The 15,728-nt window shown below is 47.9% G+C and overlaps 1 protein-coding gene across 2 annotated transcripts in view; it reads left to right on the forward strand.

Moving 5' to 3' along the window:
* The window catches only part of SULF2 (sulfatase 2), a 116,125-nt gene that overhangs the window by 75,304 nt on the left and 25,093 nt on the right, over positions 1-15,728 (forward strand). For both annotated transcript variants that reach the window (XM_006839202.1, XM_006839203.1), the window contains exons 3-4: positions 1,484-1,635; positions 10,315-10,484. In XM_006839202.1, the coding sequence (XP_006839265.1) occupies positions 1,484-1,635; positions 10,315-10,484 (322 nt within the window). The remainder of the gene's footprint in view (positions 1-1,483; positions 1,636-10,314; positions 10,485-15,728) is intronic.

Consider the following 15,728-nt stretch of genomic DNA (forward strand, 5'->3'; position numbering starts at 1 on the left):
TCAGAAACTCTATATAAGGTTGCTATGAGTGGGAACCAACTCAACAGTAGTTCACAACAACAGCCACCTTGTAACTGAGACTTAGCATTGGCTTCCATTTGGCGTGTAGGCCATAAATCATAGTATGTCAGCAGAATCTGTCAACTTTTCACCCTTAGAAACCACTCATCTTTTAATGTCCCATTACATTTGTTTCAGATGGCATGAAAATAGCATATACACTCACCATCTATTTTGAAATGACCTATCTTTCTGCTAGGACAGAAAGAACAGTCACCCACAGGAGATCAAAAGGGCAGATCTGCCTGGGGATAAAGCTCAGAAGGCAGGAAGGGACAGGAAAGAAGGAGAAATGGAAACGGGAACCCAGGGAGAAGGTGGGAAGAGCGTGCTGCATTGTGGGGGCTGTGGTCAAGGGTCAAAACGTGAGTCAAGTATTGAACAGAAAACCAATTTACTCTGCAAACTTTGACTCCGATAAATAAATATATTAATTTAAAAGGACATTTGTTACTCTATCACCAACTCTTGTAGTACTTTGATAACTAGATCTCAGTATAATTGACTTTCACTGGAATCCTATGTGTTTTGTTTTATGTATTTAAAAGCATTTTAAGTAACCATGGCAATGAAACGATATATGAGAGGATGAATGTAAAACTAATGTTCTCCCATGTAAACTATCACATAATTCACAATAAAACATTCACACAAAAAAAGAAAAAAAAGAGCTTATGAGGGAAGGAAGAGTCCACTGAATAGTTTTCATCTTGTCTAGATGAGGCTGGTAAAAAGAGATGGAAATAAGATTCCTATGATTCAGTAGTGATAATTGTTATCATGACTAATTGCGACTATCAGAATTGTAAAGGTAGAAGTTTTGTAACAAAAATGGGGGAGTAGTTAAACTTACAGTCCAGAAACAAAGGACCCTAGGACCATCAGAGGCAAAGAGCACAAGCAGAATGTGGGGACCTTATCCAGAGAAGCAGTGACACCCAGAGATGGGGACATGGAGAGAGGAAGCAGTTGAGGAAAGAGAGGGGCTGAGAGCTGGTGAAGAGGCAGACTTGTAGAATATGTCCTTTGGTGGTGTAAATTATTATATATGTCTAAGTGTTTAAAAAGGAAAAAGAAAAGAGCTAAAATTAATAGAGAGGAATACTGTTAACTGATGGTACATGGAGGGGATCATAATCATTGTAATGAAACAAGGTGTATGATTTGTTGAATGTAAAACTGATGATCTGCCCGGCAAACTTTCACTCAATCCACAATAAAAACATTTTTTTAAAACAGCATTTTGAGAGGTGGCGGGGCGTCGGTGGCTTCACTGAGCCATCGATTCCAGGGTATAACAGGAAGTGGAACTTTTTGCTCACAGTGTAATGAACGGTGATGTAATAAACATCGTGGGGTGATGATCAGAGAAGACTTTTGCTGTCTGTTTTCTCACATGACCTCCGGATCCTTGTCCCTCCAGCTTTCTTCGGGAAGTACCTTAACGAGTATAATGGCTCCTATGTGCCACCCGGATGGAAGGAGTGGGTCGGACTGCTTAAAAACTCGCGCTTCTATAACTACACTCTCTGTCGGAACGGGGTGAAGGAGAAACACGGCTTCGACTACTCCAAGGTAAGCTGAGTCCTTTCCCGGCCTGGGAAAGATGGTGTGACCAAGCGGTGAGGGACACAACCTAGAGGGTCCAGGCTGCATGCATTTGTTCAGACTATGACTCGGATGTGCACTTACATGTGAGACTACATTCGCTGCCTCTCTGCTCGTTCCTCTTTCTCACATAGCCTCGGTCTCAAGAGTATTTTTTTTTAACATCTGACTGAGGCAGAATAGTCTTAGAGAATTGGGCTCAGATGTACAGTTCATTGAATCTTCACAAACTCAGTCTGTACACACCATTTTAGAGCATTGTCTGAGAATGTTAACAAACCAATCGATTGCCATCAAGCTGGTTCAGACCAGGTAGAGATGTGTCCCATTAGGAACTCTAAGAATGTCATCTCTAGGGAAACCTCTTGCCACGTTGTTCTGTTTCGGAGTGACTAGTGGGCTTGAACCACAGAACTTGTGGTTAGCAGTCAAGTACTTAACCCACTGTACCACCAGGATTTTTTTGTCTGAGAATAGATTCCCAAATAAAAATGATGAGATTCCACTGTAAGAAGGTACTAGACCCTCTGGAGCCAAAACACCTTTCCCTGCCCCCTTTGGAAACTGCCTCTGAAAGGAGTCCTGGTGAAGTAGTGGTTAAGGGCTCAGCTGGTAACCAAAAGGTTGGCTGTTTGAACCCACCAACTGCTTTATAGGAGAACCATGGGACATTCGGTTTCTGTACAGATTCCACCCAAACAAGCCCTGTAGGACAGTTGTCCTCTGTCACAGTGTCTCTGATTCAGAATGGAGTCAGCGACCACCGACCTGAGGGTCATCAGGACTGACACGTGTCTACTTCCTGTGCAGAGTCGGGTCACCGGGCCCTGGTACCAGAAACCACTAGAGACATATGTATTCCAGGCTCTGCACACAGCCGGCCTCCATCACTCCTGAGTGGATGAGTGCCCATGTCCTGGGGAGGAAATTTGGGGTTCCAGGAAATAGAGGTTGTTATCTCCTTGGACCAGATGCACTATTCCTCCTCCAGCCTTGGAGCAGGCAAATTCTCCCAATCTCCTGAGAACCCCACTCGGTCCTCTTTAGGATTTCTCACCAGGCCGGTCATCACGTTATGTGGAGATACTGGGGTCCTTTGGGGCTTAGGATGGAGACGTAGTATCCGCTATTGTGCCTGTTTGTTGCCACACTAACATTTCTCCTGTCGATGACAAGGGGCCTCATGGGACTGAGGGGTCTGGAAACGGGCAGTTTAACAGGGGTGTGGAGGGGTGTCCCCCTTTGGAGTCAGAACTGGCTCAGGTTCAGGGTTCAGATGCAGCTCAGGGAGCAGCCGGGGCATCCAAAGGGAATGGGAAGGAGCTCAGTGAGCTATCCCCCTGCCCAGTAAAGCGTCTCGGTGGGCTCAGGGTCTCACACTAGGCCTTCTGTGGACTCTGTCCTGAGTCACTCATCCCAGAAGTGAGCAGTGCCACAGAAACCACCGAGAAAGGGTGGTATGGAGTGTATGCTTGTGTGGAAGAGGGTTAGGGATAGGGGGAAGGGAGATCGGAATGACCTAGGTGAGTCTCAGAGTTTCAAGGCTGGGGCTGAAGCCTGGAGGACCAGCACTTCTGGGAAACATCTCCTCCCGTAAAGAAACCCTCCCATGGGGGGTCACTGTGAGGCAGAATCCACCCTGCTCTGAACCAGCATATACTGCCTTTCATTAACAGTTGTGTCTGTTTGTGAGGAGGGAGGAAGAAGATGACCAGACAAAATCATAAAGCCTGAGCCCTAGCCCTGGAGGCTGTTGCTTATTGGTCGTATACTCAGTTTCCCCATCTGTAAAATGGGCATAAGGCCCACTTCTCAAAGAACAGTAAGAGCCGGCGTGCATCATGGGTTGTCTCTGTGTCACTGCTTTACTCATTGAGAAAGCCCTTGCCGAGCCTCCACACACACGGGCCTGAAGAGGGGACTGTCTTCAGGGTTGTTTTTCAGATACTGAAACTGAGGTGCAAAAGGTAACCAATCCCTGAACACACCGCTAGTAACTGAGGTTTAGCCCAGTTTTGTGGGAGTTCAGAGCTCTCAGTCTTCAATAAGTATCCTTGCCCCTCACAGAGATGTGAATCCCTCTGTAAACAGACTGTGTAGAAACTCCCAAGGGTGCAGGTCAGCATCATGGTCGGGAATGAAAGAATGATCTGCCTGGGGAAGCCAAGGACTCCACTGCAGGCTCCACAGCCCCCCACCCCCCAACTCCCTGTCTAGCCTGAGACGAAGCCATTGGTTTCCAGATCCAACCTTAAAGTGGCCCCATGGTGCTCCTACAAGCAAAAGCTGTAACTAGATCCTCGTGGGGTCCCAGAGACTCTCCAACTGATGGTGAATTTAAAAGGAAGCAGAAACTCCAGCTTCCACAGGGCCACTGTGTAAACGATCCCTGGAGGCACCGTGGTCATGTTCCTCCTCCCGAGAGAAATGGTCACCAGCAGCTGCCCACCCCTCCCTGGTCTCCTCTTCCCCTCCTCCCTACTCTCCCACCACTGAGGGGTCCTAAGAGAGAGGGACGCCTGCTCTCCCACCTGAAGTCACAGGCCCTCAGTGCCTTCCCACCTCTCCGAATACCCTCCAGTCACCTCCCAGGGCCCACAGGTCATGTGTGATCTGAGGTCATTGCCTCTCTGGCCCTCCTCCCTCCTCCCTCCCTACCGCCCCTGCAGCTGTCTCCCCGCCCGCTTGGTCTCTAAACTCCAGAACATTGGCCTTACCGTCACCCACACCAGCATGGTCCATGGGGCCTGGAGGAAAGTTTAGCTCCTGAATGTGGAGGGAGGCAGACCTCCTCAGACAGGAATAGAAAGAGGCAGCTATGGTGACTTCCCATGGTCCATTAGCCATTCTCCGGTTCTAGAAAATTCTCTTAGTGAACTGCATGGCTCTCCCACTTGCTTTCCCTGCGAGCTAAGAACTCTGAATTTCTAACTGGCTGACCCAGGTACCCCGAAGTCAAGTCAGGAAGTGAAATCAGTTATGTCTCCCTTCCCCTCAGGGCCCCCTCTCTGTACCCTGCACCCACTGTCCAAACCACAGAGCAGTGATGGAAGGTGGGAGGGAGGAGCCAACTGGACCTGTCACTCACCCCTCACAATCAGCTGCCCCATCCTATGAAGGCAGCTGCCATCGCTGGACCTGCCACCAGCATCTCACCCCTCACTCTGAGGCCAGGACTGAACACAAGATTCTGAGGCCAAAGGAATGGCCAGCCTCCCACCCCTGGGATAGATGGTAGGCAGAGAGGGAGGGCTGTTTCCTAAGGAGGACGTGGGCTCTGACCCAGAGTGGAAAGTCCAGTTGATGCTGGACAGGCGCAAGTGTCCGATGACCTTGCAGACAGCCCGGTAGCAGCCAGAGATGCAGGAATGGCCTTTGAAGGGTGGAGGACCGAGAAAGGGGGGGCAAGTCACAGCCATGCAGACCTTCTGCCACCACCAGAGTGGTAAATGTTGGCTGAAGAACTGTGTGTCTATTAGCACCATAAACTCTCACAACAGCCCTGGGAGGCAGGGACAGTAATCACCAACACCTTCTGAAAAATAAACCTCCCCGAGAGTCACTCCTCACTGCTCCATCTTCCGGAGACCCCCACCCAGCCCCCATGGGTGACCCGTGTCCTGAACTTGGTGCTTCTCATTCCCACGCATGCTTCTATACTTTATTCCCCCGGCAGACATCTCAAAATAACACGTAATATTGTTCAGTGGGTTCTTAGACTTCCTGTAAACGGCCTCGTATCAGACGTACTCTTCTACAGCTTGCTTTTCTCTCCTAATACCGTGTCTGGAAGATTAACTCATGTTGATATGAGTAGCTCTGGGTGATTCTTTTGCTCTGCTGTATAATCCCATTGTGTGAAGAGATCACGATTTATTTGTCCTCCCCTGAGAGTGGATGTTAATGTGGCTTAAAAAAAAAAGTTTAGTCATAGCCAAACAGACATATATCTAGGAAAATCTAATAATAAAGATGGGTTTATTATGGTATGGGGGGGGGGGACAAAAAATAAGAGGCTTGTTAAATAAACAATGGCACATCCAGTGAATGTCACTTTGTGGCTCGAAAAGGATGATGTGTCCTTACTGATAGGAAGAAACAAGCTACTATCACACGAGGAGAACTGCAAGGTGATAAAGGTGTGAGAACAAGCGGAGGGCAGAGTGCAGATGAACCGGAGGGCAGAGTGCAGATGAACCGCTGCTTATATGGACACATTGACCGAGAGGAGGGGGCCCAAGGAAGTAGCCCCACCCCTTCCTGGACTGGGGCTGGGGAGCTTTGGGACAAGAATGGGCAAACTGCCACTCTCTACCCTTTTCCATCTTCTAAATCTGCTGCACAAGACCTCTTTAAAGTGTTGAAGAGCAAAGATGTCAGCTTGAAGACTAAGGTGCGCCTGACCCAAGCCATGGTATTTTCAATTACCTCATATTCATGCAAAAGCTGGACAGTGAATAAGGAAGACTGTAGCAGAATTGATGCTTTTGAGTTATGGTGCTGGAGGAGAATATTGAAAGTGCCATGGGCTGCCAAAAGAACTAATAGATCCGTTTTAGAAGAAGTGCAGCCAGAGTGCTCCTTAGAGGCCAAGATGGCCAAACTTCGGCTCTCATACTTCGGACATATTGTCAGGAGGGACCAGTCACTAGAGAAGGATATCATGTTTGGTAAGGTGGAGGGTCAGAGAAAAAGAGGAAGACTTCCACTGAGATGGATTGGCAAAGTGGCGGCATCGATGGACTCAAGCATGGATCGAGCAGTGTTTCGTTCTGATGTGTATAAGGACACTATGGGTCGGTACCAACTCGATGGCACCTAACAACAACAACAGGTTTTGAAACTCATGACAACGTTGTTGTTGTTGTTGGGTGTTATTCTGTCAGCTCTGACCCATAGCGAGCCTGTGTAGGGTTTCCAAGGAGAAGCTAGTGTGTTTGAACAGTGGATTTCATGGTTCAAACCAACCTTGCAGTTCAGTGCTTATCCTGCAGCATCACACAAGGACTCCTATGACAACATTGTTATTGTTAAGTGTCATCGAGTCAGTTCCAAATTACAGCTACCCTGTTTAGGGTTTCTAAGGAGTGGCTGGTGAGTTTCAACCCAATCTTGTGGTCCTATGCTTATCCTACAGTACCATACCAGGACTCCACGACAGTACTACCTACTAAAAATAATGAGATTAAAACAAAACAGGACCCGAAACATAAAGAAAAGGAGAACAACATCAGTCCTCTCCCCACCCACCCTCAACCGAAGAGAGCAAGTTTCAGCAGGTGGTCCCCACCTTCTCTGATAATCACATGTTCACTGCCTTTTCCTGATTGGTCCACTTGACTTCCTGTCAAAATGTGAGTCCCTCCTTTTGACCCAAGAGCTATGCATCATTTTTAAATCTTCTCAGCTGCTAGCCAGAAGTTTGGAGGTTCAAACCCACCTACCTGCTCTGTAGGAGAAAGGACTCCCAGTCTGCTCCCATGAAGATGACAGCATTAATGGGGCAGTTTTGTTCCGTCACACGAGGTCATGACAAGTCAAAATCAACTTGATGGCATCTAGCAGTAAGAATTACACTGCATTATTTTATGAACTTTTCTAGCACCTTTAAATCATGTTCCATCAATATAGCAGCAGCTAGCAGTTTTCTGTAAGAAGTGTAACAATGTAACATGTGATGTTACTTTACTGTAATAAATCCTACAGTAAGTAGTCCCTTTTTAGAACCCTTTCCATCCTAAAATTTATTATGAAACATATACAGAGTATCAGTTGGTTTCTCCCTTCTCTCTTCTTCTCCCAATCCCTAATTAACACTTTGGAGACCTGGTGTGGCACTTCAGATTAATGCACTGGAATACAAGGTCGGTTTGGACTGCAAGGTTGGCAGTTCAAGCTCACCAGCCGCTCCCCAGAAACCCTATATAGGGTCACTATGAGTCAGAACCTATTGAGTGGCACTTAGCAACAACAACAACAGTAAGCACTTTGCTATCTATTCTGGTGTGGCTCTGTGGTCTAAAGCATGAACTGCAAAGTCAGTTTGGCCCACAGGGTCGGTGGTTCAAACTCACCAGCCACTGCTTGGGAACCCTATACCAGGTCACTATGATTCAGGACCAATCTGACAGCACTTAACAACAACAACAAATCCATTTTTCTAAATTTTCCTTGGTGTTCAAAAATATGTGAAGTTAGGGCTTCACTTACCCACTGCCCCGTGCTTCTCTTCCCTCCCACCCACAGACACACAAATAGACGGCTTTCCCTTTCCCTTGACAGCTTGCTATGTCAGTAACTACAAGTCTGCTGTCTTCGTGCTGTATGGATGACACGGTGGCATATGAAAGCATTCCCCTGTAGCTGGGCATTGCTTTATAAATGATACCACAATGATCAGTGCTGTGTCTCTGGAGACGGCCCATGAGCAGAGTGATAGAAGTGTGTCTACAGTATTTTAAATCAGAAGCTCACCCTTTCTATCACCATTTTTTCTTTAAAATAAACATTCTCTCTTTTTGAAAGTGGTAGTTTTTTAAAGTGCTGGGGAAACAGAGGACAAATTACAAGAATTCATCATCTTCAAGAGATACAAACTGAGAACTGCCACTGTGGCTGGTGGGGGTGCTGAAAAGATGTGGGGAAAGGAAAGGATGTTGTCAGACATCCACAGTGCCCACCGTGGAAAATGGAGGAGCGTTGATCCAATCCCCATACTGAAGTTGATGGAGAGTGGGGTAGGAGTGACGAGCAGAAGCAGATGAGGAAACAAGTACAGAAAGACATAGTGATCTGCCCCCAGGCCACGCAGCAAGTGAGCGTGGTGCTGGATCAAGAACAGCAGACTCGGTTCAAATGCAAACCTGCAAGCCAAGACTCTACTCAAGAAAGATCCCCCAGGAGACTCCAAGCCAACATTGCCCATCCTGATCTGCAGCAATCCACAATGGGTTTTGCCACGCAAAGGAAACACCAGGAAGACAGTACTCCAATTAGAACTTAGTGGTTATGAGTCGGGCTGCTAACCTCAAAGTCAGCAGTTCAAAACTACCAGCCAGTCAGTGAGAGAAAGATGAGGCTTTCTGACAGCCTCGGAAACCCTATGCAGGGTCACTATGAGTCAGAACTGACTCCACGGCACACAACCACCATCAGTCACAAGGCTCCACACCATAATATGTACATGTTATGCTTTAGAAATACTGCCTCAGACAAAGTGTATCTGAAGATAAGGGAGTAATGTTAAGAAAGTTAGTAGTTTGACAACTCCTTGTAAATTTTCCTTCCTTCACCTGCATTTCCCTTTGATGTGGAACCAGTTACCTTTGTATGTTTTGCCAAATAAAAAATCCATGCAAGCCGGATTCCATGCCTCATCCTCTTGTAGAGTGCCCCCTTTCATAAAATGTAGTCATCCCTTCGATAAATTTTTTTTGTTTTAATTTCTAATGGAAAAGAAAGAGAAGCTTCTGAAGATTTACTAAATTCCAACAAGGTTTGGACAAAGCTCAGATTCTATGTTGAGCTTTTAAAGCCCTCAATTTCTGGCCATTACTTTTCTTCTCACTTTCCTCTTGTCCTTCCTCATATCTGAGCGAGCTCTTCACTTTTCTGATAACACCACTACATGCCTTTGTTTATGTGATCATCCCTGTCTTCCATCTACTGATATTTCACCCTGCCCTCTTTCTTTTCCTTGAAAACATGGCAGATTCATCCCTGCCTTTCATACTTTCTTTTACTCTTCTATCTGGAACTCTTCCTATAGATTCTCAGTCCTGGGTATACATTGGAATCACTTTGTAAAGCTTTTTATAATTCTGATGCCCAGACTGAACCACAAACCAATCGAATCAGAATCTCTAGGGATGGGCCCAGGCATCAGTAAAGCTCCCCAAGGAGCCTCAAATGGACACATGAAGTTGAAAACCAGTGATCTTGATCTTCCCATGTCTGACTAGCCTTCATATTGTTCAAATCTCAGCTCAACTGTTACCTCCTCAGAGAGACTCTCACTGTCTGCTGCCCACCTCAGTTCCTCATTGGTCTCTTATGTATTTACCTGATTTATTTCCTTTCTCTTTCTGCCCTATCACACTCATCGTGTTGCTTTATATGCTTTCTACTGCTTCCCTTTCCCTCCAAATAAAGATGCTCAAGGAACGTAGGAAGGTCTTCAGCCTATACCATGGTCTCCCAGGGCCTTGAAAAGTCTTCAGACTTAGGAACCAAGACTCAGGAGCCCTGGCTTCAATATTTGCCAGCTGTGTGTCACTGAATATTTCACTTCTCTGTGCCTTCATTTTTCATCCTAACAAATAGGGACTGTCATTGTAACTACTTTGTAGAATTGTGTGGCACACCATAAGTACACATGTATTTGTTATGCATGAGTGACATGGTGCAATTCCTCCCCATTCTCCCTCACCCCCTTCTCTGAGTTCTTTTTCTCCATGACACTGAGCATCATTTGACATTCCTTACAGTGGATCTGTCTGTGCTCCATCTATCCTGGACCACAAGCTCTGTGAAGGCAGAGATGGTTGTGTGTTCTGTCTATTGTGTACCCGATGCCTTGTGAGTGCCTGGCACATAGGACGAATGCACATCTCCTCATACCACCTCCCTGTCTCTCCACATCCCCAGGATTACCTCACTGACCTCATCACCAACGACAGCGTGAGCTTCTTCCGAACGTCCAAGAAGATGTACCCGCACAGGCCAGTCCTGATGGTCATCAGCCATGCAGCACCTCATGGCCCTGAGGACTCAGCACCCCAGTACTCACGCCTCTTCCCCAATGCATCCCAGCACATGTAAGCATCCAAGCCTGCATGGCAGACCCACGGTTGGCATGAGGGTGGGAAGGACAGTCTGTAGTATCATGGTGGCAAGGTTACATCCTGTATTTTCTCTCTAACCCACTGCTCACCTCAGGTAGAACTGGGGCACAAGCCAGCCAGCCTGGCTGACTCACCAGAGCAAGAGATGAGAGTTTTTAACATATGACCCGCATCTGCCTCCAAGAGCCCTGTGGGTAGAACTGCACGTCAGGGTAATAGATTTCCTTGACAAACCTCTGTGTTTTATTCCGTACTCTCAAAACTATTCTTCGAGAAAGAGTCTGTCATTTGACCAGACAGACTACTAGTACATTCCCCTCACCTACTGAGCTGTTGCATTTGTGGTGGGCTCTATGCTAAGCCCTTTACATTGCATCCGATTCCCGAATGCTGATAATCTCAGTGACCCTGCGTGTGTTCCTTACCTATTGCCACATAACAGATTACCCCCAAACTCAACAACTTAAAGCATCAGACATTTATTATCTCGGTTTCTGGGCGTCGGATCTATGAATGACTTGACTGGAAGGTTTGGCTCAGACTCTCCCAAGGTTGCAGCCTAGGTATTGGGGCGGCTGCCGTCTTAGTTTTGATTGGGGTTCACTCACACGGTTCTTCCCCACTATGGACCTCCTCAGGGCTGCTAGAATGCCCTCACAACATGGTAGCTAGCTTCTCCCCAAGCAAGTAATCCAAGAAAGATAGGCCAAGATCGAACCTGCGCTCTTTTATACCTAATCTTAGAAATGGCATACCATCACTTGTACCATATCCTTTTGGTCACATCCTCCTACACAAGGACTTAAATACCAAGAGGCAGATCCTTAGAGGTTGACTAGCACACTTGTATTCCCATTTTACAGATGAGAAAACTGAGGCCCAACAAGGTGGTGAGGTTACCCAGCTGGTAAATAACAGAGCCAGGATTCAACCCAGCCCAGCTCTCTGCCCATCCCTTCAGACCTCCATCCAGCTGGCTAGTGACTATGTTTTCATTTCTTTTACTTTTTTTTTAAACAACTTTAGTACGTGTGCTAAGATAGGTGGGAGGCGTGTTCATGTGCCTTTCTGGCCCTTGATGCTCCTCAGGTAGCACCCCAAGATCCTTGCCCTCTTGCATGCTGCCCTCGTGCACACTGCCACCGGGCCGGCCACCGGGCCGGCCACCTGGCCTGGCCTCAAAGCGAGACCAGATTGAAGTGTGGAAGCTGAAACTTCTCCAAAAGGCTGCTGGTCTTTGCATTCGTTTTCCTTTCATCGTGTTTTTTCTGAATTTTCTTCAACTCCTTTTGGTTTAAATTCTCTTCTTGCTCAGGAGTCAGTTTGACCCCTTCTTGTGGTCTGGGCAGTGTCCTTCCCTTGGGCCCTGGTGTGGACAGCTTTTTAGTGGATAGCTTGCTTTGCAGACAGCAGAGACGGTCATTGTTTGGCGAGCCCCCTGGGAACTTCCTCACATCCACTCTCAAGGACCCACACTTCTTGTCCCCTCCTGTCCTGTGAGCTGGATGCTGCGAGGGCCAGTCTTACGTGACAGGTGCACATCCCACTCACACTGCTGCTTCCAGTGGTAGGGCTTCCTCAGGCCCCCAGTTTCGGAGGCAGTGGTCCCTGGAGAGGCCTGTATGGGAGGGCAGAGTGGAAGTTTGAACATGTGGGGCTCACCAACTCCAGAACCACATGCAAGCTCAGTTCCCCAAGGCTGGCCTCCCCGTTATGCTGGGGAATTTGCAGCACCCACCTCCCTTCCCCCATAGCCACATTGGTGCCACTGGCCTAGTAAAACTTTCTCTGCCCTCAAACTGACTCCCACTTAGACCCAAATGCTCAGCAGGCAAGGTGGCTTTGACATTCAGGAGACAAGGACAGGACAATTTGGAAGTTGCCTGCACACCCAGGGTGTTTAATTTTCATTACAATCAGAATGTACTCCCCTCCTCACCCCTGGCTGTAATTACTTTCTGACAGCTCCCAGGGTAATTCTGAGGGAAGATTAGTCCATGGTGTGGTAACCTTCTGGTCCCTGGCCTGTGGGGGGAAGGGGGATTGGACAGAAGGTGAGGAACATTCCAAAGCTGTAGCTGCCTTCACACACCCCCAGCCCGAAGCACAGCCAGGCTCCTCCCTCCTAGCTGGCTGCTCCCCCAGGTTGGCCTACCCAATTCCGCACATCACTTGGGGGGCTAGGGGGTGGCCCACTCCGTCCTATCTGGAGTACAAGTCCGGAGGCGGACACTTGCTGCCACAGTATGTCCTTTAAGCCTCACCCCAGTGGCCGCAGCAGCGACGCAAGATAAAATTGTTTGACAGTGCCTGCTCACTTGTTTTCTCTTTTGAAATGAAAATTACAGAAATTGAAAATGAGCAAAGCCTGAGATTACTTACCCAGAGAAGCCACCTTCGCCTTATTGGGGCCATGTTTGGAAGACTCTCTTATCTCTGGGGTATAATCATTTCCAAAACAAAACCAAAAAACAGAAAGTTCTGCAGCTGGGCTGTTTAATTACAGCAGTCAAGGGGGACAGACGGAGCCTGCTTGTCAAATCTGAATGCCAAATCTCCACTCCACCACTAAGCCTGCCCTGGCTTTGCTCTTTGGAACAGGCCTGGGGTCATCAACCCTGCCCCCTACATACAGACAGACACACAGACATGTCCACACAGGTGCAAACACATAGCACACACCACACATAGAGACACATGTACAATACACATAGATAAATATAGACGTGCATACACAGAACACATAGACACAAACACTCAAGACACACATGCATAGCACAGTGTCACCAGGAATGTGGGTTTATGGCCTGGCCCTTTGTAACCCCATGGGAGAAAGTGACCTCAGAGCCAGGATGGTGCTGGATGCCTGGGGATGTGGGGGTCAGGGTCCTGCTTGAGGAGCTCTGAGTACCGGGGGCGGCCACTCTCCTACCAGCTTCCTACCACTCGGTGGCTCACAGGCCCCTGTGTGAACACACCAGACATTCCTTGGATTCTTGAGGGGAGGGGGTCCTATCTTTGTTCCTGAAGCAGCTGGGAGCATGTGAAAATGTGGACACCCTCGAGGCCCCCAGAGAGTCTAAGACACCACCACACCAATGGCTCCTGCTCCATACCCTCAGAACTTCTAACAGACTTGGAGGTGGTAACTAGGAATCACCCCCTGGAACCCGGGCCTGTGGGGCTGTGAACACTAATCCCACCTGCTGGCTGTCTCTGAGGGCATCTGTATGATACCCATCTTTCCACTTCCTCAGCCTGCCAGTCCAGAGGCGGCGGCTGCAGCCATATTCTATACATGAGGTCAGGGCTGGGAGGGTCGTATGTAATGGCTGGAGACTGTAACCCAGCAAAGTCTAGAAGGCATCTGGGAGCTGGGATTCCCCTACGTTTTACACAACCAGGGTTTCCATGCTGCCAGGATTCTGATAGCTACAGTACCTCAATTTCTACCAAGAGAGCCACTCAAGCCCTGAGGGCAGATCGGAGGGAAGAGGGTTTCCTCCTGTCTCCGCTCCCCGCAAGCTCCATGCCCTCTAACACCCATTTTGAAAACCTCTGGTCTTCAATCCGTGGAAGCTCAGCCTGTGTTCTCAGCTCTGACTGGGGTGGGGTAAGATTCTAGAGAAACCTAACCCAGTGTAGGGACGCCCATGTATTGCAGATTTTTATTTGAGGTGAAAATGTATTAGGAAGTTTCAAAAAGTTCCTGGAAAAATGGAATAATTAAAAGATAATGGAATTTTTCCCCAAAGATTTTAAAGCCCCTGGATACACAATAAGACATACACCACGTGAGCAATTTCTACTGTACAATTGGGTGACATCGAGTTACCATCTTCAAGTTGTGCCACATTTCCCAGGAACCTTTTCCAAACAATTCCACCCTCATTAACACAAACCCACTGCTCCCCTAAGCGCCACATCAATCCTTTTGGTCACATGCAGCTTATTCTTTGGAGAGTATACTGTTTCACACAGACTTTCTCTAGTGTGGCTAAGCTAGTGCTTGGTTCAAAGATGACTTCAGGAGAAAGTTGTGGCTCAAGGTTTAAAGGTTTCCGCAGAGTAATAGTTTGGGCTTATCCAGCCTCTATGGATGCAGAGAGTCTGGATTCCATGAGGAGTTGAAATTCTGTTTCTCCTTTTCTGTTAGAAGTTTTAAAGCATTTCTTATCAGTGTTGTGCCCTGCCTAGAGCACCCCACCAATTGGAGGGGTTTGCAGTCACTCAGATCCTGGGTACATTGTGGGCTGGGTGACATCAGTCTTTCATTTGCTCTTGTTTGTTGTTGGTGTTAAGTGCCATCGAGTTAGATCTGACCCATAGCGACCCTGTATAGGGTTTCTGAGGATCAGCTGGTGAGCTTGAACCACCAATCTTGCAGTTCAAATGTCTTTGCAGTCTGCTGCATTACCCCACAGCACCACCCCAGGACTCCTGCTCTTGGTTGTTGTTGTTGTTGTTATTGTGTGCCGTGGAGTCGGTTCCAACTCATAGCGACCCTGTACAGGGTTTCCGAGGCTATTAATCTTTATGGGAGCAGAAAGCCTCATCTTTCTCCTGCGGAACAGCTGGTAGTTTCGAACTGCTGACCTTGAGGTTTGCAGCCTGATTCGTAACCACGACGCTACCAGAGCTCCTTCCTGCTCTTGTTTACAGATGAAGTAATCCATTTCCGGAAGCTTCTGGAAACAGTTACGTTCAGAGATTGTGACCTGAACTGATGTTTGTGTTCTGACTGCTCAGTCCTCCAGCAGAAGCACTCCTAAATGTGAGGGTCACTAACCAGTCCCACCCCCAGGGAGACCCTGTGGTCACTCAGCAGAACGCTGACCATGCCAGCTCCAAAGGCTGGACTCTGGGCTTGAGGACCACCATGAGAAATAAATCAATGAGGTATTAGAAGATACGCTCTTCTAACCGCACCCTAACTACACCCTGCACATGGTAGGAGCCCAAGAACTGTCACGAGCTATCTTGCCTATGTTTCTTTGACATTGTTGTTGTTAGGTGCCATTGAGTCGGTACTGACCCATAGTGACCTTATGCACAGCAGAATAAAACACTGCCCGATCCTGGGCCAACCGCACTACTGTTGCCATGCTTGAGTCCATCGATGCTGCCACCTGGCCAATTCATCTAGCTGGGGGTCTTCCTCTTTTTCTCTGACCCTCCACCTTGCCAAACATGATATCCTTCTCCAGCGACTGTTCC

This window comes from Chrysochloris asiatica, unplaced genomic scaffold, assembly GCF_000296735.1.
Source record: "Chrysochloris asiatica unplaced genomic scaffold, ChrAsi1.0 scaffold00023, whole genome shotgun sequence".
Taxonomy (NCBI): domain Eukaryota; kingdom Metazoa; phylum Chordata; class Mammalia; order Afrosoricida; family Chrysochloridae; genus Chrysochloris; species Chrysochloris asiatica.